This window comes from Ictidomys tridecemlineatus, chromosome 2 (assembly GCF_052094955.1).
Source record: "Ictidomys tridecemlineatus isolate mIctTri1 chromosome 2, mIctTri1.hap1, whole genome shotgun sequence".
Classification (NCBI taxonomy): domain Eukaryota; kingdom Metazoa; phylum Chordata; class Mammalia; order Rodentia; family Sciuridae; genus Ictidomys; species Ictidomys tridecemlineatus.
Window position 1 is genome coordinate 88,781,626 of NC_135478.1, and position 25,338 is coordinate 88,806,963.

At 45.2% G+C, this 25,338-nt stretch overlaps 2 protein-coding genes across 6 annotated transcripts in view; one reads left to right on the forward strand and one right to left on the reverse strand.

Moving 5' to 3' along the window:
* Nucleotides 1-440: 440 nt before the first annotated feature.
* Nucleotides 441-25,028, reverse strand: Spring1 (SREBF pathway regulator in golgi 1). 3 transcript variants are annotated; one of them, XM_078039095.1, is made up of 5 exons: nucleotides 24,796-25,025; nucleotides 13,463-13,619; nucleotides 9,894-10,045; nucleotides 9,447-9,560; nucleotides 441-1,505 (listed from the first exon to the last, which is right to left on the reverse strand). In XM_078039095.1, exons 1-5 carry the CDS (start codon nucleotides 24,907-24,909, stop codon nucleotides 1,422-1,424), a joined length of 621 nt encoding a protein of 206 aa, XP_077895221.1. In that variant the 5' UTR covers nucleotides 24,910-25,025; the 3' UTR covers nucleotides 441-1,421. The 3 variants fall into 3 exon arrangements, with proteins under 3 accessions (XP_077895221.1, XP_077895222.1, XP_077895223.1); XM_078039096.1 differs by having other exon boundaries at nucleotides 24,732-24,980; XM_078039097.1 differs by lacking the exon at nucleotides 13,463-13,619 and having other exon boundaries at nucleotides 24,732-25,028.
* The window catches only part of Rnft2 (ring finger protein, transmembrane 2), a 69,123-nt gene continuing 68,807 nt past the window's right edge, over nucleotides 25,023-25,338 (forward strand). For 2 of the 3 annotated variants that reach the window (XM_078039090.1, XM_078039094.1), the window contains exon 1: nucleotides 25,023-25,309. The gene's annotated coding sequence lies outside the window, so the exon portion shown is untranslated. Of the gene's footprint in view, nucleotides 25,320-25,338 lie in introns of all 3 variants that reach the window. The other variant, XM_078039092.1, reaches the window with a different exon arrangement.

Genomic DNA, 25,338 nt, shown 5'->3' on the forward strand with positions numbered 1-25,338 from the left:
ACGTGGCCCCCTCAAAAAAACACTCCACTGGGAAAAAAACTGTTGGAAGCAGGTCATTAGCACCTGCTCCCAGATGAACCCAAACAGCCCCCCAAAAAAAAAAAAAGGCAAAAAGACCTTGCCCAAGCTGGGGTGAGTGAAGCAGCCGGGAAGAGGTGTGTGCTAACAGGCCTCCTGAACTCTCAGGCAGGATGTTTAAGGAGCATGATGCTTTTACCATAAGACCAAATACTCCAGGCCTTGAGTCAGAGACACTGACTTTAAGCACACAGATCCAGGACACGCCAGGCACCTGTGTGTGTGGCACTCTCAACTGTGAGAACCAAACACATCTCTCACTGAGGACAAATGTAAGAAACTCTCAAATGCTTTCTACAGTCATGTTTAACTAAAAAGAACAAATAAAAAACAAATTAAAAAAAGAAACTCTCACAACACTCTTAGAAAGTTGGGTTTTCTTCTCCAAAAATCATAGGAAAACTGAACATTTATACCTGCTACAAAAACGCTGAAGCAGTAAACAGCTGTGTGCCCAGGAATGGCCTCAGCACAGGGCTTCTGTGATAGGAGAGGGGAGGAGGCCCCCTTGTGCCACACTGAGCAGATCCCAGTCCTTCCACAGTGATGCAGGAAGGGAGAAGGACCACCTCTGGACACGTCACCACCGTGGCTGGAACAGTCCTAAGGCAGATGGCACATGGAAACCCAGAACAGGGCCCAGGGCCCTCAGGGCCACTGCTGGCAGCGCTGCCCGAGGTTACAACGCAGCAGTTCGGAGTGTTCAGATGATTTTAAAAGCCAGGATATGGTTCCTCCACTGTATCCGAGACCCACTCTGGAAGACATTGTCAAAACCAAAAATAACTCCCTAGTGGGAAGATCCACATTCCAAGGGACAAGCCATTTTATCTGAGTGAAGGGACAATTTAACTCGTGAAACTCTAGGACCCGAGGACAACAACAAAAATAATTTCTTTGAATATATTCAACTAGAATGATAAGGCATTTTTCTCCATAAAACACTATGGTTTTCCCAGTATTCCAAAGGAATCTAATAAATAATTTTACAGAGAAGAGCCCACATCAAAATGGAAGTGAACACCCGGAGCCTAATGGACACAAGCCACAGGCCCCTGTGTGGGTGCTGAGATGAGTCTCCAGGGAGGCCGACACCACCCCCAGCTCAGCCCACGGTTCTTTCCTGCCTGGGCCCAGCCCGAGGTTCCAGTCCGCTTCATAGAAAAGCTCTGCCAGGTGCAGCCCAATGGTGGGCAGTGCCCGTGGACAGCACAGGAAGTGGTCACAGTCAAAGTGTCCCCATGCCACCTTGTCTCCTTGCCCTGGACTGGCTGGGACATTTAAGTCTGGCCCTGGGTGGCACATCCTCCAGCAGTGTCTCAGGGCCCAGGCTGCAGCGGCCGTCATGCAGGGAAGAGCTCCGGCGGGCTCTCTCCGTAGCAGTACTTGGCCACGGGGTCCCGGTAGGTGTTCTCGTGCTGCACACTCTGTAGGCAAAAGGGGGACAGGCACAGGGTGAGAGGCAGAGTGGGCAGGAGCAGGTGGCCAGCAGGCTCTCCCCGCAGGAGGCCGGTCCAAGCCATCTCCAGGGTGTCTGACTGGAGGCTCCCAGGACCCTCTGAACAAGGAAGGAAATCAGCACTGAGTTTTCAGAACTTTGTTTTCATACAAGCAACTTGAGTTTTAGGCAGGTTCATTAAGTAGCCCATGACCGAAGCGACTGAAGTATTAATCCAATTTAAGTAGGTATCAATCCAACTTGACAGCCATACAGCCAAACCTCCTCTTTGTTGGGATGTTTAGTTATCAAACTAAACTGAAAGGCAATTGGGAATTCTCCATTTATAATAAAATGAAACTCAAAAAGCAGAGTAGCTTTGTACCAGTGGTCCACTTCACCTTATGAATACAGCCCTCCTTGCTCTGAAGCTCATTTTAAAAGGCACATTTTTCCCCCCTCTTTTCCCTCTCCCCTCCCTAACAGGATTGGGGAGACAGGGTTATCTTTTCTTCTGTACCTTAGGCCTAGCTGTCTGTCCTTGAGCACACACCCACCACAGGAAGATCCAGGAAGTGACTATCTCCCAAATTAACGAGTGAATCTCCACATCATCAGGGCACCTAGGACCCACCCCACTGGGCACACCTGGAATGTAGGCTTTGAATCCTCTTTAAAACACCCTCTGCTCTCCCTGACGCACAGAACCACAGCCTCTAGGAGAGGGGTCCCTTGTGCTTCTCCTTTGCTAGCATATGAACCTTCCTTTTCCTTTTTCTAAAACCGTGTCCTCCTTATTAAATTGGCATCAGGGACAAGGACTGAGCTTTCGCTAACAGCTTCACTTAAGATTGGAAATACTTCTGGGTTTTACAGTTATGGAAAGAAAATGCTTGGCCTCTTCTTGCATTTCTCGGAATGAGAACGATGTGAATCAAAGTCCTGCATCCAGCCTTCCTCTTTAAAGCCCACTCAAGCGGAAAGCTCCTCAGGCAAAACAAGGCCACCAGGAACTTCTTAATGCTCTCAAATGCTCCTTCCACCCTGGAACACTTGCCGTGCTCTCAGAGCAGACCAGAGACATCAGAAGGGGCATAAAATCAAAAGGTGGGCCACAGAAGCCTGGCAAAGGGCACAAGAGTTCCAGATCATGGGGAATGAGCTGCTACCTCAGGGAAGCCAGTGAAATCTTGGTGGCACATGATGGAAGGCAGGGGTGCGCATGTAACGTACACACCTGGCGATTTCAAAGCTGAGGGCAGAGTGCAGAGAGCCAAGGGCCTTCAGACCTCTCGGTGACAGGTGCACTCTGTGTGAGGAACAGACAATCCCGGTGGTCCACTTTCAGAACAGTACTCAGCTTCAAATGTAAAGTGACTTGGGATGCAGGAAAAGCAGCTGGCCAGGGGAGCAGGGTGGAAAGTTACAAGCAGTCCACCAGAGTGTCAAAATTCACAACCCCCGACAAACAGGAGGTGAGAAGGAAGGGGCCCACCTGGCCCTGACCAACAGAGATAAACTGTGAAATTGCCAAAAGCCACTCAGCCCAGGGGACTTCACCAGAGGAGAACACAAGGAGGTGGGACAACTAAGACACATTCCTTTAAATAACCCAATAGGAGCGGGTAAGACCTAGGTGACTTGGGGAAGACAGTATAGCCAATGAGGAGCTGGGAGAGGGGATAAAACACTGGTCCTACCCAACCTGGGGGTCCCTGAGCACCGAGTGGGCACTGAATCTTGCAAGACCATCATTAAAGCCTCACTCTTTGCTGATCCTGTGTCTCTTAGACAGGTGAGCATGGCTCTTACAACCCGGGAGCTTGTCCTGGAGGAGATGCGTCCCACCCAACTTTGGGTGGCCTGCTCTGCCCAGATGTCCCATTCCCCCCAGCGGGAGCAACATGGGTTTCCTTGGCTGAGGCAGGAAACTGAACCAGGAGTGCTGCTCCAGTGGTTGGGAATTTTCGGAGGTTGAATATGTATGACTGAAACACATCCTGGGCACTTCGCAGAGCCCCACTCGTGGTTCCGGATGGCTGGAGACTGACTGAGCTCAGTTCATGCAGGAAACTCCGTTGAGGGGGCTGAGCACGTGTGTGGCCCAGGGAGCACAAGGAATCCCCGGTGAGGGGGACTGAGCACACGGGCACTGGGAGGTTAAGTCCACGAGGTTACAGGAACCTAGCAAGAATGGGGAATAAAAACTCTAGGCCCAGGGAAAGGGAAGGCAAGTGGAAAGATCCCACCTGTACCCATCTTCTTTAAGAACATTTAAGCACTCATGGACCCCGCATTCTTTACTGTTCTGTTCTGACCGGTCTTGTTCTGTCTCACAGAGATTCCAGCTCTGCCTTTCTTTTGTGCTATTTTTATATGGACGCCAGGTACTTATTCAAGAGTTAACTCTCAAGTTCACTAGAAAAGGAAAGAAATCTTCTCCCTTAAAAAGTCCCAGGCACGGGGGTGGGGGCTGGGGCTGGGGCTGGGGCTGGGGCTCCGTGGTAGAGCGCTTGCCTAGCATGTGTGAGGCCCTGGGTTTGATCTCTAGCACCACGTATAAATAAAATAAAGGTCCGTTGACAACTAAAAAAATATTCTTAAAAAGTCCTAGGCAGGGAAAATATACAGTGGCGATAGTTAGAGTGAATCTGTCCTGTAGAGGACGAGTGGCCAGCTTGACCGCTCATGTCAGCGTCTACCATGGCTGTCAGAGTCCATTCCTCATGTTCCCAATGGCACATGCCCTTTCCATGTCGGGGGTCATACTAAGAAATCTGTGACAGGCTCTGCTTTAATTTCTAAAGGTCAATTTACATTGGTAAGAATGAAGGGTCTTTGAAATTACTAACCTGGACTTTTTTCTAGTTGGCCAGGCAATCAACAAAACATTAGTTTCTATAAAATGTTTAAAGTACAATGTTCATTACTTTAAGGATTTTTATTTGGCAGGAATAATTGATTTAAAGTGTTAACTGGACTTGTCTGATACCTTGTTTTTTATGGTTAAAAATGGGTAAATTAGATTCAATCTAAGTGGGACAACATTTATGAATGTGTTTGTTAGAGGAGACGTCTGATTAATTTGCAAAGTTAAAAACATCGACTGCTAAGTTTAAATTTAAGTGCTGGTGACTTCTTGAATTCCAGAAGTTGACATATATTTGGGTCTGTTAAATATCTTTATAAGTTGGGAAATGGAAAAACAGTCTTAAAGTTGCTTTTCTGGGCCTAGCAAGGTTGCTAAGAGTTAAGATTCTAATAGGTGTAATTCTATATGTTGGGAATACAAAAAGTTTCAGCTATGTTTTCATTAAAGTGTTGTAAATAAAGTATTTAATCTTATTAAAAAAAAGGACTAATTTGCCTGAATTCAGAAATCTCATAAATTTGTCTAATTTCAGAATGTAAATTTAAGAAAGAGGCAACAACTGGAAGAAGGGATATAAAAAGTTACAGGTATGGAAATGTATGTTTTTGAACAAGAAGTATTTTGTATGATAAAGTAGTATTTTTGTGCTGAAGTCTATGTGAAAGCAAGGACAAAGCTAAGGATGTAAACAAGCTGTAGAATGTCTAAGTTGCAAAAGGTTTGTGGAAGGTAACTCTCAAAAAGTTTATGCACGTGATTAAGTTGACTATGAGTAGTCCAGTCAGAAAAAATTATTTAAAGGCTTTTCTAAGGTCAATTTAAAGGCACAGATATGAAACAAAGTTTAAAACATTGAGTTGTTCTTTTTCATCAAGAGAATTTGTGTCTGTTAGGTTTTATTACTAAAGGAAAGCAAGTCTGAAAGGAATTAGAATTTGTACCTGTTTTAAAGTCTTTTAAATGATTACTTCGTAACTGGTTAAATAAACAACTGTTCTCTTTTATACACTATATTTGATATAAAAGGGTCACACTCCCATTTAAAAACCTGACTTATATCTGTTTGCTTTGGTGAAGTCTATTTCTAATCATTAACAGTATTTTTTCTAAATGTAAAAGAGATTTAAGTCTAGCTCAGAGAAGCACTTTACCAAGCTTATGTCCTCCAAACTAAAATTGTCTGTAGCAATAATCTCCTTCAGATTTATGTCATTAAGTATTCTGGAACTGGATATGGGTAACCCATTATCAATAAGTTATATACAGAATTTTCTGTTACCTTTTAGAATAAGATAGAAATTTAAATGTACTTTTGGAAGACAATCAGGAGAGTCTAAACTTGTTTAAAGGCTGACAATGTGGACGCAGTTTACCACTTTTCCCTCAAAAAGAAAGTCAAAAGCTCTCTTAGCTTCTGCTTTGATCCATATTTTAGATGTCATATTATAGTGCATTGACTGATGCTCATATAGACTCAGGAAACAACACATGAGAACTCTGTAAAATTATATTTAAGGAAGAGGCAAGATCAATTTCAGAAATAAAACACTTTACCTAAGATTAGTCAAGACCCCTGCCTCACCTGATAAAGGCTCTGCCTCTCACCTTACTTCATGTTAGGATGACTTCAAGAAGGCTAGCTTTAAAAACTCATTTAAAAAAACATAACCATGAGATGGGGACATAGATTAGTTGGCAGAGTGCTTTCCTCACATGCACAAGACCCTGGGTTCAATCCCCAGCACCACAAAAAATAATAATAATAATAATTAAAAATAAATGTGGGTAAATGACAGTAATCAATAAGAGGAAAGGTAGCAGGGGTGGGGAGAGGGAAGGGAAAGGAAAGGTACTGGGATCTGAATTAGAACAAGATATGCTCCATGCTTGTATAATTACATCAAAATGGATTCTGTCATATATAACTAAAAAGAATCAATAAAATTAAAAAATAGTTGAGATCAAAAAACATATTTTGTTGTAAAGATTACCGTAATCTCAAAATAAACAAGAGACATAATTCAAAACTAAGTAAAGGTTTGGGTGAATTATAAAAGATATACAATGTCTTAAAAGTTTTAAAGTAAAATTGTAAAGGATCTCATATATGATTGATTTGATAAATTTATGGATCTTTCTGGAGGCAAATAGATACAAAAGATATTAGTGTTATTATAGAAATGATATTTATTGGTTCAAAGCTATTATGCTTACTGAATGTTTCTGTTCTTTTTTTTAAATTTTCCTTTTGTGCTTGTTGCCTGTTGGTATTTGCAGAGCTACTTCTTCTATTAGAACAGCCTGAGTTAATCTGAAACAATAAACCACTACCTACAGGACAGACAGGCTATAAGGCTAACTTCCAGTATTAATACTGACCCCAATTAAAATTATAGACATGTAAGTTAAAACCCACCACTCCCACTTGAAGACTGGTGAAACTGGCCTGATGAATTTTTAAAACCAAAAACACGGACACCAAAGTCAAGAAAGTAAAAGGACCCAGGAAAAGGCAATCAATATTTTGGCCCTTGCTGTCTAAGATGAGCAAGACCCAGGAATGATGAGAACCCTCTAAGATCACCTGCTCTCCCGATCAGAGGAATCAAGAGGACCCTGGAGAACAGGAAGCCGTTTAGTGCAAACTCTGCCAAGAGGAAGGTTACTCGAAAGGGAAATGCCTTGATGTTACCAAGGGAAGCCAACTGTGGTCAGCAAGATCCTGAGCCATCCTGGGAGATAGTACAACTGGGAGAGGAAAACCAAAGAAGCCAAGAGGTTTTTCATATGTTCCCAAGAATGGTCTCTGGAATTTCAACTGATTCTAAAAGTAGATAAGAACAAGGTCAATTTTGACCAACTGGTCTTAAATATCTGCCAGCACAGCCATGCTTAGACATTTTAAAGAAAAGACAATGGTTAACTAGAGATGTACATTAGTGTCAGTCCTTCCAAAATTAAGTAAAACTGAGAGGTTATAAAGGAAGAGTTTTTATACAAGAGTGCCTGATGAATATCACAAACAGCTCTACCTGAGTCATAAGTCTGTTCTGAGTCAATTTAAGATGGACAAGTCTTTTTAACCTCCTACACCGGTGACTTAATCTGTGTTTGTTGGTGGTGGTAGTATGATTATCTGGCCCTAATATTTATTATGAGCTGCTTAATGAGCTCCCCTACTTGGGAAAAAGCTACAGAATTCTCTACCATGGAAACTAAAGGCCAATTTCTAAGAAAATATATGCTGGCCATAGCCTGTACTTAATCATCACTCAAGTTAAAGGGACTCCTTGCTCAGACTCCTCCTCCAGGATTGAAAAGTTATCACTTCCACTTCCAGCCTTATGACTTGGTTTTAGCCACAACCAAGAAAGAAGACAAGTTTCCACCCATCTGAAAAGGAACTTACCAGTGCTCCTGATGCCTGGGACAGCTGTCCGAACTACTAAAAGGGGTGAACCTATTTCCATGGGTGGTTTCCACCTCAAAAAGTAAATATGACTAAGATAGGTGACAATACCAAAGGGTACAGGAACAAAAATGAAAACGAGACCAAAAGATGGAAAAAGAAAAAGGGGGGATTGATGAGAAATAGAAAGTCTGGCTGTCCATTTTCAGAACATGTTCAGCTTCAAATGTAAAGTGACTTAGGATGCAGGAAAGGCAGCTGGCCAGGGGAGCAGGATGGAAAGTTACAAGCAGTTAACACCAAAGTGTCAAAACTCACAGCCCCTGACAAACAGGAGGTGAGAAGGAAGGGGCCCACCTGGCCCTGACCAACAGAGATAAACTGTGAAATTGCCAAAAGGCACTCAGCCAAGGGGAATGTCCCACTACAAGAGAACAGAGAGAGGTGGGACAACTAACAGACACAATCCTTTAAATAACCCAATAGGAGCGGGAAAAACCTAGGTGACTTGGGGAAGATTGTGCACCCCAGAGTACTCAGCCAATGAGGAGCTGGGAGAGGGGATAAAACACCGGTTGTACTCAACAGTAAAGCCTTGCTCTTTGCTGTTCCTGTGACTCTTGGACAGGTGAGCGTCCTTCTCTGAGCCTGACAACTGACTGGTGTGTTCCTGTATCAAACACTTACCTGCCCTGGCCCCTTGAATCCTAAAACAAACCACAACTCTGTCGCAGTACAAATCACTGCTCACTCTAAAGTGGAGGGACTGCTGGAAAACCGGAGTTGAATTTCATTCAAAGACAAGAAGAAAAATCTCTCTTAATAGTTGGACTAAGAAGACTGCACCCAGACTTTAAAAACCAATTTTATGCTTCCATTTAAAGTGCAAACATAAATGGATGGCATTGGAGAAGATAATGCTAAGTGAAGTCAGACAATCTCTAAAAAACAAATGCCAAATGTTTTCTCTGATACAAGGAGGTTGACTCATAGTGGGTAGGGAGGGAGAGCATGGGAAGGAAGGGTCAGATGAATTTTAGATAGGGAAGAGGGGTGGGAGGGAACGGGGGGGGGGTGGGCAGGAGATTAGCAAGGATGGTGGAATGTGATGGACATCATATCCAAAGTACATGTATGAAGACTTAAATTGGATGTCAATATACTTTATATACAAACAAAGATATGAAAAATTGTGGTATATATGTGTATTTAAAATTATAATGCAAAAAACACAAAGCACATGTGAAAAGGCATAAATTGGCATGAACATACTTTACATACCAAGATACAAAAAACTGTGCTATATGTGTAATAAGAAATGTAATGCATTCCACTGCTGTCGTGTATTTAAAAAATAAAATAAAATCAATAAAAGATATTTAAAAAAAAAAAAAAAAAGTGCAAACATGCCCAGCAGACAGGAGATGTGCAAGGTGACTGGGCCTTGAGCTAATATAAAGGCTTCACTTTTCCCAACTTGGGTCCATCTGGTGCTGACACTGTAAACACTGTCATTACACCAGACTGCAGTGTGGAAGGCTTCCTATGAACCTTCTCCTCCATCACTCCGCCCCATGTACATTTGCTAGTTTTCTCCAGCTGCAGACTCTCACCCGCCACCCCCGCCAGTACAGATGGCGGCTCCTGACCTGGGAAGAGGTCCTGCACTTAGCCAAGCACAGTTCAAAGTGATCTTCCACTGCCATGAAGAGGTTCTGGAATGCCACCGCTGCCCGGTTGAGGAAGTGCTCCAGGAGAAGTTGCTACAGAAACAAAAGTCAGTACCTGTAATAATTCCACAGCGAGCAAGCACAGGTTAATAAAAGATGCTGACATAGAGACAGAGGGGGCCCAGTCCCTTACTCACTAGGCCTCTGATTAGCAACACATTGGGCCTTTCTGCAGGGGCAGGGGAGCCTTCAGTCCCTGGGAACCAGCTCCTCTCTCTGCAGGCAAAGCCTACTGCACAGCAGTGATTTCTGATCCCACAAAGTTCCTTTCTAAGTTCTATAATCAGCAGAACCTCAGAAGAGCCTCATGGTCACCCTGAAATAAAGGATGACAGACAGGGAGGCCTGGAGCCACAGCTGCTCTACCTTGTTGGGCTGCAGGCAGCAGGACACACAGTGCTCGTAGGCACTGCAGCAGCCATTGGCCAGGCAGCCGTCGCAGCAGTACTGCTTTGTGCTGGGGACGCTGACATCGCAGCAGCCGTTGGTCAGCAGATCCTTCCGTTCACAGACGTACCCTGCAAGTCAGAGAGGAGTCTGAGCATGGAGCCAGCAGTGAGCATGGAGCCAGCAGTGAGCACGGAGCAGTGTGACGACGGACATGGACACAAGGACAGAAGCTGGCGACGGGGCAGCCTCAGCATGGGGGAGCCAGATGCGAACATGTGACTAGGGCCGGCTTCCTCAGAGGGAGAGTGAACAGGAAGTAGGGCTCCTCCACCAGGGCTGGCTCCACACTGCGATGCCTGTCAGCCCACAGCCAGGTGTTTCATCTGGGCACCTCGTCAACACCAGGAGACGGCCCACAACTTACTGTTCTAACCTCTGCAAGCCACCCTGTCTTTCATCTGCCTCAAGAAAAATGTCCCCTTTTCTTCCTTCCTTTTTCCCTCTATTGCAATGCAGGGAATACTCTTTTTCAAATAAAAATCTGAAAATAGGAAAAACCAAGGCATTCACTCACAAAAGTTCTTTCTAGACTTAAATAACAACAAAACACTCTCTACAACATCTTTTAAGTACTTGCTGTTTATTTAGTAATTTGGAGAATTTCCCAAGTAGAAATAGTCATACTTTACCTTTGTAAAGTGATTCAGGCTCTTTGCACGTGAAATACTGGGGACTCAGCTAACCCTGGAGTTAGGGGATGCTGCCCCCAGATGCCCAAGGAAGAGAAAACGTCCTCCTGAGTCTCTCCACTCAACTACATGCAGCCATCCCCTCCAGCCCAGTGGCCTCATGCCTAAGGCCACCTCCCCCACAGAAACTGATTTCTTGTTCAGAGCTTTGACACAGACATTTCTCCACATCCTTCTAGGAGTGGGACAGAAAAATGTCAGAAGGCTTCCATGAGGGCCACCACTGGGCTCTTAAGATACTCCCAGGTGCATGTTCAGGCCCACAGGTGCGTGCATGGGTCCACAGGTGCAGAGCAGCTGCTCCCAGCATCACTCCACTCAAATGCCCCAGCTCCTTGGTCCTCAGAGAATGAGACTCGTTGTAGTGCAGGTTGTTTTCAGAAGCTACACTGGAAAACAAAGCCTAGGCAGAAGCAGGAGGCACCTGTGGAATAAGGACAACAGAAGGGACCAAGGGGGCCCTTGCTCAACACCTGAGAAACTGAGGCCTCAGGAGAACAGACCTAGTTACCTGGGAAACTGGTACCCTTTGCTGTTGTGTAACTGTTATTTCGTCTCCTAGGTTAGGAGAGGATGATTCTAATGGCATAGTAAATGTTTCTGGGAGTTTCTCCCAACTATTCCTACTTATTTTGTTTATAGGGAATTCAAACAAACAAACAATCCAAGCAAGTCAGCACTTTTCTTAAAATTCTGCCCCAAGTGATAACTATAAACAACTCTGTGCCAGGAAGATCTAAATATTATGTGACCGAAACGCTATTTGTCCAGTTAGCTTTCTGTGCTTTCCTTTTCCACACTGGGTCAGTATTTCAGGCCTTCTTTTTGTTTCCAGTGCCACTGTCCAGCATTAAACCTGGAATCTGCAGGTCTCATTTCTGGAAAGTTCATCAAGTTCTCAAGACCTCTTGCTCTGTACCATGGGCTACTCATGCAAATGTTATTTCCAACAAGGAAACCAGTGAGATCACAACCTTGAAATGCGTTGCACTGCCTGGGAAATTAACTTCCAACCTTTGATAGGTCTGCAATTCTAATTGGTTGTCTTATTTAATAACGTGTTACCCAGGCAATATTCATGGTGGCATCTGCTTGCTGAAAGGCGTGAGTGCTGTGAGCTTTCTTTATTTCTTAAATCACTTCTCCCACATCCACAGAAGTGAAATAAAACCTATGACTCTGGGATTTTCACTGATTGATGAGTTGATTCTTGGAACTTTTTAAAGAGTCTGTGAGTCTCTGTCTCACATACATTAATCAGGAAAAAAAAAGTATTCTTTTGCTAGCTACAATCAAAGAAAATGACAATTGTGTTTATAACTCAATGCTAAATTTGAAAGTCAAGGCATAAGATGTCAGGTCTTCTAAATCTGAAGTAAGCCCGGAACTCCACTATGTCAAGGCATCTGATCCCAGTCCTATCCAGCTGCACTCTCTCTGTCAGTTAACTAACTCCCTTTGCTAAACTTTACTATTTAAAAAAAAAAAAAAAAAAAAAAAGACTTTTGCAATATTTGCTTTTTCAATGTGACCTTAAGAAGAGCTTGTCACTGGTACCACTGCTGATTTGCAAGTATATTTTTGTTCAAATATTTTCAGCTCTCTTATCTTAGGTAGCAGTTTTCCTCTGACCCCCCTCATTTCCAAATAATCTCATCTCTGGTTTCATGACTTTGGGATCTTTTTGAGAAAGTTTTTATTTATTTATTTTTATTTTGCAGGGTCTCTAAATGTTTTTTAAAGCAATAACGTCTTCATTTACTTTGGTCTCATCATGTGTAGATGAAGACTCTACTAAAGGTTCACCTGTCACAACTCCAATACTGTCCTGTTCACAATCCATCTATCCTGAGACTCTTTTAAATGGTAAAATTTGTTTGCAAACAAACAAGGAAACCATGTTATTTACAAATCACTAAGAAAAAAAAAAAACCTATAAAGCATCAGGGAACTTTGAGCACTGTCTGGATACCTAACATTTAGGATAAGTTAGCACTTTTTCTGATGTGATAATAGTACTGCACTTATGGTTTATGAAGGTCCTTAGCAATCCTGGGCAAGCACTTAAGCCCTGGTGCCTCTCTCTTCACCTACAAAATGAGGCTGGCAATACCTACCTTCACAGGTCTGCTACAAAAAAAAAAAAAAAAAAAAATGCAAGACATCCACACTTGATGCCCAGTGCCCAGCACTTGGAGGAGCTCAGTCAGTGCAGGCTGAGCAAGGCTTCAAGGGGGATGAGCTCTAGCAGGTGTCTGGTCTGGCTGCCTCGCCCCAAAGAAATTTCTTTTCTTATAGCTTAAAAAGAAGCGAGAAAATATCCCTCAATTTCTAAGAGGAACACATTTTGAGTATGATTCATTTGAAACTGACCAGTCAGTCTATCAACAACCACATTTCCTGAGCGTCAACGGTAGGTGGATTCACTCAGGCTACCAAGGATTTTTAAACTGAACTCTCACCTTACAGAGTTCACCATCAAGATGGGAAGAAAAGGTTGTCAAGAGCTGAAAATACATGAGCTGGAGAGAGACTGGCAGAAGTGGCCCAGGGACTGATGGACAATTAAGTGCTGACACTGGGGGCTGCAGACACAGCAACTGTTAGGAGGAGGGAGAACCACCAAGGCAGGCTTCTCTGACACTGAACAGAAATGGTGAGCAGGGCATGACAGAGAAGAAATGAGCACGCTGGGAGACGTGCTGCACAGGAACGCCTGCTGAGACCAACCCCACCAAGGGCCCCACCAGCACGTTGCCTCCTGGCTGCCAGGAGAGGGCGGGGAGCCAGCCTTACCCAGGTCGTCAGTGATGAGGTGCTTCCCTTGAATGGAGTTCCGGCACTGATTGCTTGGCCGGCTGCTATTGCCCAAGTTGAACTGTACCTTCCATGGAATGGGTTGGTCGTGGTCCTGAACCTGGAGGAGATTCCGATCTCTCACTGCCCTCTCCTCCTGCAAAGAGACCATCAATGGAAAGGTTAAAGTATCTTTTCTTGTGATCTCACCAATTTTTCATAGAGACTGCAGCAAGAGGACATCATAAGAAGCTTGCCCCCCAGGAACGTGTACTCTGCTGGTAGAAACAACATCCGAGAAGGGTCATAAAATAGAATTGTAGGAAAAAAATCGTAAGGTTTTATTTGCCTATACCTGGCAGGTTTACCTGCAAGGTCCCAGAACGACGTGCACATGACAAATGTGCAGAAGTGTTCATTTGCAGGGAAAAAGCTTTGAACTTTTTCTTTCTGATGGCCTGTCATTTTGAATTTTTTCATATTAAAAAAAAACATGTGGAATAGAATGCAAAATTTGAATACTTTAGTGTAAACAGAAAAGGAAACGTTTTTGTGACTGTCACCTCAGGCATAGCAGACACATCTGGAGCACAGGTCGCTTTCATTTGCAGTGAGGGTATTTCAAAGACACAGTATGGGAAACTGAGTTGGGGCCGACAGAGGGTAAGATGAAGCGGTCATCTCAGGAGTTGACTGTGTGGGAATCCTGAGAATGTAACCCACAGCACCTCCACAGCAGACCAGAGGAGGAGCTGCCTGAGCAAGAGCTGACCCCCTGTCTCCTAGCCCTGAAGCCATGCTGGGCGGGGAGTTTGCTAAATCATTGAGGAGGAAGGTGCTCAAGTGCCAGAAAGCCTGCGAAGCAGGGGACAAACCACTGCAAAAGACTTTCCCCTGAAGGTCTTTATGTTCTTTAAACATTCACCGTTCAAACAGAGTTCTGAGGCTTGAACCACTGAGATTGATCTGTTGTGGCAGGGCGCAGGGCGCCCGCTGGTGAGCCCAGCTGTGTGAAAAGCAGAGACAGGAGGAGCTTCTCGATCTTTTCTTTAAAAAGGAAGGGGTCTGCTGGGGATGTGGTCAGTGTTAGAGTGCTGGCCTAGCATGTGAGAAGCCCTCGGTTCAAACTCCACATCGCCAAAGAAAATAGACCTGTCTTTTGTCACTTTTTAAGCAAAAAGGATTAACTTTGAAAATTTGATGGCAAGGGCTGGGGCTGGGGCTCAGCGGTAGAGCGCACTTGCCTAGCATGAGTGAGGCACTGGGTTCGATTCTCAGCACAGCTGTAAAAAAATAAAGGTCCATCAACATCTGAAAAAAATATTTTAAAAAATCTGATGGCAAAACTTACATAATTTTTTAAAAAATGAGAAACACCTTTGTAATTACTAAAATTTATTTAGAAAACTAATCTGGGAAGAGCCATTAACATTTAAAACAAATATATATTAACAACTTGGCCCAGCAAACCCTTTTTTGAAGGCCACCCTATAGACAATGCCAATGTGTAAGCATGTACTGGGGTACTTACTACAGCATTGTTTAAAAGGTAGAAAAACCTAGAAGCTCAACAGAGAAGAACTAAGTATTAGTACAGACGTGGTCTTACAACAGGCTGCAATGGACTGACAGCTGTCTAGAGTAGTTCTTCACCCGGACTCCCACATTCAATTTTGTACAGCTTAAAATGAATTCTGACTCTTGAGTCTACCAATAGATGAGGAAAACACCTCTGTGGATGAGAACTGGCTATCAGTGTTCTTAAAAGTCCCAGATGATTTTCACAGGGTGCAGAGCACTGAGTGTCTACAGTATATTAAGCGAGAAAGTAAGTTGAAAATAGTGTGCACTGTGTCACACATTATATTCTGATAACAACTACAACATGTACATATAGGTTGGTAAGAACTGAGAAAAGCTTAGAAAGTCTACTCCCAATTATTGCCATGGAAGGAGATTGTGATTCTTAAATTATCTTTAATCATTTTTGGAATAATCTTATTTTTAATTTAAGACGTGCTTGTGAATAATAGGAGAAATGAAGTGAAGAGCCTGCAGGAACTACACTGTCCTGGTGACTTTTCTGTACAGCTGTAATTATTTCGGACTAAAAGGTGGGTGTTTTTGTTTTTGTTTTAGAGGAGAGGAAGAGGGAGAGGGAGAGGGAGAGAGGGGGAGGGAGAGAGAGAGAGAAAGAGAGAGAGAGAGAGAATTTTTTTTAATATTTATTTTTTAGTTTTCAGTGGACACAATATCTTTATTTTATTTGTATGTGGTGCTGAGGATGGAACCCAGCGCCCCGTGCATCCCAGGCAAGCGAGCTACGGCTTAAGCCACATCCCCAGCCCTAAAAGGTGTTTTTAAAAATAATTATCAACATTAAAGACAGAAATTACCCACGATCCCATCACACAAATAAAACCCCATCTGTATCTGTACATGAACTTCTGGCCTCTAAACCCACTTGATGTCACAAATTAGGGTGCTTTGCATTCAGCTCTTCTTGACACTAATTGGATAGTAAAACATTTCCAAGCACCTACAGGATCTCTGATCATCTCATTTTCAAGTCTACATAACGCCATCATGCTGATGTGCCCTGAGTAAACACATCCTCGTAGACTAACATGAGAACACCCAGGGATTTTGCTATCCTAGATGGCTCTCAATAAAATGTGAGGATTTAAAAAACTGTTGAATAATTTTTAGTAGTAAATGCCATTCGATGCTGAATAACTCCTCAAAAATTCTATCTACCGTGTGTAATACCGCCAGCATTTAAATGCCACTAATTATGATTTGGCCACAACTCCACCAGGACCAGTTCTGTTCTTTAATTTACTATGTAAATGGTCTTTCAAGGTGGCTTTTTGTTTTAAAAGGAAAAAGTGGCAACAGCCTGCACATGGCAGGTTGTACAAGAACAGGTGCATTTGCTGGTCAGTGGGAGATGAGGAGTGAAGTGCAGGAGTCTTGGGAACTGGGACAAATCATTTAGGTGCATCCTGCTTAACTACCTGTGAAGTCACACCCCGCTGCTCTACTGGGACACACGAGCTAACTGCATCATCAAGCTGTGTGCACATTAACCTGAGCTGCAAATGCCACCCTGGATAAATTAATAGCTATAAAGACTATTAAGGGGCCAGTCACAGTGCAGTAAACTGGCTGTTACGACAAGGTTAAAAGTGTCCTTAACATTATTCCCAAGCTATCCTGTTATTTGTCTTGAAAGAAACAAGAGTTCATGGCCAAGTGATCTCAGAAGGCTCTCTGCCACAGAACAATATCCTGGTAAACAGGAAAGCAATTCTCCCAGCGCTTGAACTTGTTTTCAAACATGAATATTCAAGACCCTGCCAAAGAATTGTGTGGGGAGGGCGGAGATGGCATAAGGTAATGACCTGGCCCCAGTTCCTTTTCGGATGGCCCAGTCTTGCAAAGGGCAGGGGGAAGGAGCACTGAGGACTTTATTCCTTCAGATGGGAGTTTAAACTTTTCTCAAACTGTTCCCCAACCCTACAAGTAGTCTCAGCTTAAAGCACTTCACCAAATATGTGTATTTTTTTCATTCAAGATTCAGTCAAAGGTATGGAACTTCCACAAAGTACAAAGGCTACAGGGACAAAGGTGACCAGGTGCTCCAGTCTCCAAAACCTTCTTGAAGCTGCTGGCAAAGAGGTCTGCACCCAAATCAGTGCAACAGACCACTGCAGACAGGCTGAAGATGTCCCGTGGTACACCAGGGCACCAAGGAAAGGGCAGGAACAAAAAGGAACAAAGACACATGAGAACTTTCTTTTAGAATTGTAAGGAGTGCAGAAATATCTTCATTGCTAATGAGTGTCACTTTGCCTTGGATTTTCAAAAGGTGTATTAAGAACTGTGCTGGGCAAGTTTCAGGGGTTGTTATAAAGGTCAAATGAAATAGTGTCCCACGTGGGTGAGAAAGCACTTAAACACAAGGCACTGATGCCATTAAGAGATCTGCCTGAGTGTCTGGAAACTGGGAAGGAGGAAAGCTGAAGAACTTCCCAAATGCCTAATATTTGGGAGTTGCAGCCAATAATGAAAAATCAAAGTTATTAAAAATTTAAAAGAGCTTTTTTCAAGATGAAGAAAATGCTTATATGCTGTGAAGAAACAGTAGGCTTCAATTACACACAGAGAAAGTATGAAAAATGACAGGAAGAAAATAAACAGGGGACCCCTCTGGTTGGTGAGATTACTAGTAACTGTTCCCTCTGCTGGCTGGTGAGGCCCTTTGTGTATCTTGGTGATCAGTGAAAATGCAAAACAAAGCCAGATAACCAACACAATCTTAGGATTTACTGCACTTCGCTTCAGATAGCATCTAAGATGGCTCCAATTCACAGACCTAACTGCTTTAAAGCCAAAGACTTAATGTGTTTTCAAGGAGCTAGGCAAATAGTCCCTTGAACTGTAGGAGCTGCCGCATGGAGCCAGCAGGGAACATTGCCTGAGAGGACCTAAGGACCGTCTGGCCAGCACTGGGATTCCCTGACCTCAGGCCCAAAGCCCTGGAGTCATCATCTCTCACCCTTTGACTTCCTATCTTTCCTCCTCCCAGCCTGTGACATCTGCCTGCCGGTGAGCCTTCTCCAATGTGCGCCATCTCCAACATACAGCAGCACATGCCCAGAGGGGCAAAACTTTGTTAAAGAATACGCCAAGTTACCTGGCACCACTTGCCACCCCCAACCCTGTGCCCCAATGGCATCCACACCACCCTCACTAGTTTCTCCCGTGTTCCCATCTGTAAAAACTTAAATTATCCCCCAAAGCATTAATTAACATGAAAACCAAAGAAAAGAGGGATCCAAGAAGCAGAAGCTAATGACTACCTCTGGACCAAGCACCGCCCTGCTGCATCTGCCGTCTCCCATCTCCCCAAGCAAAGCAGAGGATCCCGTAGAGCTCCCAGTCTCCAGGCTTCTTCTCAATTAATGGCAAACACCTTCCTCCCCCAGCCCCCAACTCCAGCTCTCCAGCCCCATTTTGCAGATGGAGAACCTGGAGAGGGCGGCCAGGTGAGGGGAGCACACTGACTTCCAGGGACATCCCCGCAGACTGGCAGACGCCAGTTGAAGTTGGTCGCAGTACCAGGGCGCACAGGCCAAGGCAGGCAGGAGAGCAGCAGCCAAGGTGGCCTAGGGCAGAACTGCTCAAAGTTCTGGTCCTGGCCCTTAATATGCTTGGAAAAATTACCCAGGATCCCAATATGTGGGTTTCTGTGAGTTGTAGCTCCTGGTGTTTGATCCTACCAAAAATTAAACTTTCTTAACATATTTACATTAAGCCAACTGTTAATTCATTTAAAAATAAAAATAACTCATGGCATGTTAACACATTTGGGGAGGAAAAAAGTTTTTCAAGAAACACACATGAGATGAGGGGCAATGTTTTTACACACTGTGACTAACGCCTGGCGTAAGTCAGGTGCTGGAGTCTCTCCTCTGCCTCTGCAGTCAATGTGCTGCAATCTGCAATCAGGGCTGAAGCGCAGGCAGAAAAACTACCTGTGGTGTGGCTGGAAGGGTAGGGGAGCCTGGCAGCTTTTACAGATGATAGTGGATGATCCTATGCCATGCTTGGCACCAAAACCTGAAGTTTTATCCGGTTTGCTGGAGAACAGCCATGCAGTTCCCCAAAAAAGTTAAACACTGGGTTACCATCTGACCAACAGTTCCACTCCCAGCTGTGTACCCTACAGAAACAAAAACATGCCCCACAAGAACTTGTCAATGGACACTCATAGGAGCACTGTTCATAACAGCCCCAAATGCCACCAGCAATGAATGGATAAAATTCAACAGATGCTTACGATGGACTAGTCAGGCATAAAAATGAAGTTCTGATCCATGCCACAACACAGATGAAGGTCAACTGCAAGAAGCCAGTCACAAATGACCACGTTGAGATTCCATTTATAAGAAAAATCCAGAATAGGCAAATCTATACAAGTAGAAAGCAGGTCAGTGACTGTTTAAAGCTGAGAGGGAAGGACAGAAAAATGATGAAAGTTTCTAAAATATGACTGTGGTGGCTTCCCAACTGTGAATTCACTAAATACACTGAGCTGTACACTTTAAAAATGAGTTATATAATCATATAAACGTGAATTATATCTCAGTAAAACCGTCGCCAAAAAACAGTTCTGTATAATATGGACTTTGAAACCGTGCCTGTGAACTTTTCATGCACTGTTAAAATCCACGATTCTCTCTTGCACTCGAACAGATCTTATGCAGATCTTCCAAATGCTGACAACATTTTCCTATACATATCAAAAAGGTCACATTTGTTAATATCACCAGTGACCAAATGGAATAGTTCCTTAAGTGTTAGGAAGTCATCAAGCTCAGGATGGCACAAACATGTTTCCCAAAATTCTAATTTTCACTTGAAAGTTTGAATTTTATCTTTGGCAACAAATAACATCAGATGTTTTCTGTGAAGTAACAGGCTTGCTTTATTGGTTTTCAAGAAACTGTCTATCAAATACCCCATCTGAATAACTACAGTGCACTGCTCATTGTTTCAGGTGAAAAGGGTGTTCCCTGAAAACAATAACTAATTCAGCTCCCAACTCAGTCGCCAAGTACCCTCCTTCAAATAGCCACACTTTAGCCGCAGAGGATAGCTGGGTGAGGGATCTCCCTTCCTGTCAGGCAGAACGACAGGTACTGAAGAGCAAGATTGATCAACAATCAGCAAAACTCATCATGCTCACTGTGCAGTCTTAGGGGAAATAAGGCTCTCAACCACAGGCGTGACAGTGAGGAATGCCACGGCTACTAGGATAATGTGGCGCCACGGCTGTGGTCGGGCTCAGATACCAGTTTTACCCACCATTCCTTTTGCTCCATCAGTTCAAGGGTCAGCACTGTGAAAAAAGCATGTTAGGGCTATTTTGAAAATGATTCTCAGGAACCCTCCAGCATTCACAGACCACATTCCGGAAACTGCTGGACCAGGTTTCTCTAAAGTCTAAACCTCAATGGTTCAACAGGAAGGATCACCTCTTGCTCATGGTACAAGTCTCACACAGGTGAGTCAGGGGCTCTACTCATCCTGTTTCTCAGGCAGCAGGGTCCCCTCAACATGCAGACTCCTGGCTCACTGCAGCAGGGGGGTGGGGGGAGCAGTATCCAAAAGTCACCTGGAAAGGACAGTTAACACTGGAGGAAAAAAAGCCAGCCACATGGCCACTGCTACCTTCAAAGAGGGTAGAAGAGGCGATCCCACCCACGCCCAGGTGAAGACTGAGCTACGGCTTGTGAACACCCCTGATGCAGGGGAGGTGCGCTCCACCTCATTATGATATCCACATAACTGGACAGGATGGCCCTGTGCACTCCCTTCCAAGGCCTGTGTTACTGAGGGGCAAGCAAGATGGAGCAGCATCTGACAGGCCACCAGGGCCAGCTTATGAACAGCTGATCCATGCAGTCACCCCATACTAGGAACTGGATGCTTCCCCCCAAAGCCCCATGCTAATGTATTCTTCCTCATTGTGACAGCAGGGGAAGTGACATCCGTATTTAGAGGAGGGCCTCTGGGAGGTCACAAGGGTAAAGCAGCTGTCTAATGCTGATATCTGCCACAGGAGGCCAGGAAATGACATGCCGGTGAGCAGCCTAGAGGAAAGGATACAGCCCACAATCTATGGGTGCAGATCTGCTCCGATTTCTCCAGACTGACTGTTGCCAGTAGATCTAGTGCTAACAAATCTCCTGATTTTTCAAAAGAAGCCAGAGAAGAAATTTATTTGAAATTTCATATATTTTTAAACTCTACTGTGCAAATACTGCACGTTAGCTGTTCTGTCACAATGTTATCAATTAAGAATGTGAACTTTAAAACCAGGCAGCCCTGCATGAGATTCCTGCACCTGCACAAAGGAATAATCCCAGCCACACAGAATTCCTACAAAGTAGAAAGAAAGACACCCACGAGTAAAATGGTCAAAGAATATAAGGCACAATAGGGAGGGGAGCTGTAGAATCACCAGTATGATGTTTAACATTTCCAGTAGTAAGGGGAACTTAAGGCAAGATAACATTCTATGCAAAAATAAATTCCAAAACAAAGATTTAAACATGAAAAATGGTGAAGATAAAAGACATCAACTAGTTGTTCCTAGAAAGGCAGTCCCCGTGGCCTGAGTGTATACAACGTGTTGCTCCTATCAACATAAAATGAAAACGTGAGCACCATCTCTCACGCATCAAACTGCAGGGGAGGTGCACTCCACCTCATTACCTACATCCACATAACCGGACAGGATGGCCCTATGCACTCCCTTCCAAGGCCTGTGTTACTGAGGGGGAAGCAAGATGGAGCAGCATCTGACAGGCCACCAGGGCCAGCTTATAAACAGCTGATCCATGCAGTCACCCTGTACTAGGAACTGGATGCTTCCCCCCAAAAGCCCTATGCTAATGTATTCGTCCTCAATGTGATAGCCAGGGAAGTGACATCCATATTTAGAGGAGGGCCTCTGGGAGGTCACAAGGGTGAGCAGCTGTGATGGGATTGATGGCCTTGTTGGGAGAGGAAGGGGCCAGAGCTCTCCACAACACGAGGTCCCCACCAGACACATACTACATCAGCACAGGTGGAAGCCTCAGACTTCCCAGCCTCCAGGACAAGGATGTGTTATTCAAGCCACCCTGTCCATGGTACTCTGCTGCCACAGCCTGGATCGAGACTCACAAGTCCTCTGAGCCCCCATCATGTGGTAATGAGCCCCGCCTTTGGTTCAATGCCCTCTTTACAGAGTTCAGCCACCTAATGGGAGAAAGGACGGATCACAGCAATGATTCAACACAGGCAGACAACAGATCAGCGCTTCTTATGTTTTGAGAAATTAGACCCAAAGAAATTTACAAGGCAAAAATTCTACCAAGAGTTACAAAGCCTTCAGTCATGCCTTTGTTCTCACCCCCCCAAAACCCACTTATGGTCACAGATCACAAGTAAAAAACAAAGACACTGTAATAAAAAATAATAATAAAGAAGATGGTGCCCTGAGATACTTAGGTTTATAGGGAAGAAACAGCATCTGAGACAGGACATGAAAAATCAGGAGTATGCAAGCCTGAGAAGAAAGCAAACGCCATCCCAAGTATAAAGACACTTGTTTGCTCAACCAGTATTTGGGTTCTCACCAAGTGCCTGGCAATATTCCAGGGGCTGGAAGGTCTCCGACAAGACACATGAGGTCCTTATTCTCAAAGAAATTACATTTGAAAACAGTGAGTGAGGCAAGGCAGACAAACAAGTAAATGAACAAGAAATGTTCCATTGGTGATTCCTACAAAAATAAATAAATAAATAAAGCTTATGGGCAAGGAGTACTGGGTCTCCACGTATGGCCTAAGTAACCAAGTATGAAGAGTTAGCCTGACTTGAAACGACAGAAAAGATTCAATGACACAACCCCAGAATGGAATCTGGGGTTTTATCTGCCTGTTAACAGGAGCAGACAGAATTACACATGGGAGAGTAACATGATCTGATCTTCTTAAAGATTATCACCCCTGCTGCTGCGTACAGAACAGATCCTGAGACAAGAAAGGAAGCTGAGACCTGGTGGGCTACTGCAATAGTCCAGGCAAAAGATGACAGATGCTTGACCTAGAGTGACAACTAGGAGAAATGAACAGGTTCAGGCCACATGGCAGAGGCAGAGCCAATATCCTGGATGTAGGAAATGTCAGAAAAGAAATGTCTGAGCTTGGACCACCTGGTGCATAGTAATGCCTTTCTGTGAGACTTCGAAGACTGGGGAGGAACAAACACTGGCAGAAGAGAATCCAGAGTTCTGTTTTGGCCAAGTGTGAGAAGCCTACACTACCATCAGGAAGAGCTGTCAAGTAGAATGGTGGCTGCCAGGGGCTAGAAAAAAAGAGGGACTGAGATGTTATTGTTACAGGTGTCGTTTGTTTTTTCACATGATGAAGAAAATTATGGGGATGGATGGTGGCAAAGACTACACATGACAAATACATTTATTATCTCTGAACTGTACACTTAATAGTGGCTTAAAAAGTGAAATTTATGATTATCACAAAAAATTTTGGAAAAAAAAATAAAGTAGGCCATTACACAGAAGAATCTGGGATTTTCTGGACAGGTCTAGACTGAAGTTATCAATTGGGAAATCGGCATACAGCTGGTAAACAATGGTGCTAGAGATCACCTGGGTCAGATAGAGAGGAAGCCAGAGGACTAAGTCCTGGCACACAACACTCACAAGTCCAAACCGTTCGGAGAAGAAGCAACACATGATTGGAAAGTGTCCAGAGGTACCAGAAAGCATAAGTCACAGAAGCCCAGCCGTTCACGGTCACCACACGGGATCCCGGCCAACAAGAGACTTGCAACATTTCTGTTCTCTAAAGGGGGAGGCAGGATACAATTCCCTATCTTCCCTTTTCCTGGCTTCCCTGCCCATCCACTAAAACCAGGGCAACATAGTTTGCATTTATGCACTAATTTATGAATTTGACCTTTGAGAGTGGAAAGACAGGCTCTTAACTACATCAGGACAACCGCATCACCAAAAGAATGTCCCTGGCACATCTTGGGATATGCTCACCCTTCCTTGAAACTCAAGAGTTCAAGTTGGACTTCTAAACAAACTCCGTGTAACATTTCCCACTAATGCTCGCTGCCATTGCTCTCCAGAAAGTCTCATGTGGAAGAAAAACCGAAAGGGGGAATGAAAAGAAAACTCCACTTAACCAAGTCGTGCACAGAAAGGAGTTCCGTCCAGTCACCCAGATGGCCTCAGCACGCAACACCCAGGCGCATGATTATATCGAGAGCAGGCACGCCAGCGCTGGCCTCGCACCTGACCACTGCCTGGCCCGGCCACCACCAACCCTTCGTGTCTCGGTTTCCCTGGCTGTAAAGCGGGGACGCCCACCTCTCCCTGGACCGCTGGGAATCCCGTGAGGAAAGGCACGCCCCCCCACACCCCGCCGCAGGCCTGGACTGCCAGGTGAGGAGCAATCAGGTGCCAATCAAGGGCATAAGCGCCCCGGAGGGCCCCCCGCGGTGGGTTCGAGTCCCCGCTCGGCCCCGGCCCAGCACCGCCTTTCCGCCCCACGCACCAGCGGAAACCGCAGGACCCTTGGCCCGCCCGGAGACCCGGGGCAGGGACGCCCACCTCTCGCGACCCCGAGACGCAGAAACCTGGCGGCCGGGAGCGAGGACGCGCGGGCGGGCGGGCACTGACCTGCTTGAGGGTGCTGCTGAGGAAGTAGACCAGCGAGAGCCCGAAGACCAGGGCCAGCACCCACCTCTTCCGCAGGAGCCGGCGCCACACCATGGCCGCCAGGTTCACCATCCCGGCGGGGACGCGGGGCGCGGCGGCCGGGGAGCGGAGCAAAGCAGGCCCGGGGACCCGGCGGCATGGCCCCTACACACCGGACGGCCAGACCCCTAGCCGCAACCCCGGCCCCGCGGTCCGCGGCCCAGCCAGCTCCCGGCAGCCGGCGCGCGTCGCACCACGTGACCTCGGCCCACGCCCCGCCTCCGCTCCGCTTGCGTCACCGGTCGGCTCCTCAAGGCCGTCTCGTCATTGGTTCCTGAGAAGAGACGGCCTCCTATTGGCTGAAGCTAGGAGAAGGGGGCGGGCAATCGCGTGCGACTGTGAAACTGTGAGGGGATCCTAGTGTCCGGCTTTGGGAACCTGAGACAGAACCTACTCAGAGGCCGGAAGTACTCGGAAGTCACGTGACGCACAGGACCGGCGAGTGATTGGCTTGGCTGGATGTGAATGATGCGGCTGTGATTGCTGAATTGTCTGGGCAGGTAAAAAAGAGTACGCGGCTCCCCCCGCC

Excerpts from the sequence above, each read along its gene's own strand:
- Spring1 (XM_078039095.1), bottom strand. The coding sequence starts at position 24,909 with ATGCCGCCGGGTCCCCGGGCCTGCTTTGCTCCGCTCCCCGGCCGCCGC. Across the intron at positions 10,046-13,462 it reads CCTCATCACTGACGACCTGG|GGTACGTCTGTGAACGGAAG; the intron begins GTAAGGCTGGCT and ends TCTGACTTGCAG. Across the intron at positions 1,506-9,446 it reads AGTGCAGGACCTCTTCCCAG|AGTGTGCAGCACGAGAACAC; the intron begins GTCAGGAGCCGC and ends TTTTGCCTACAG.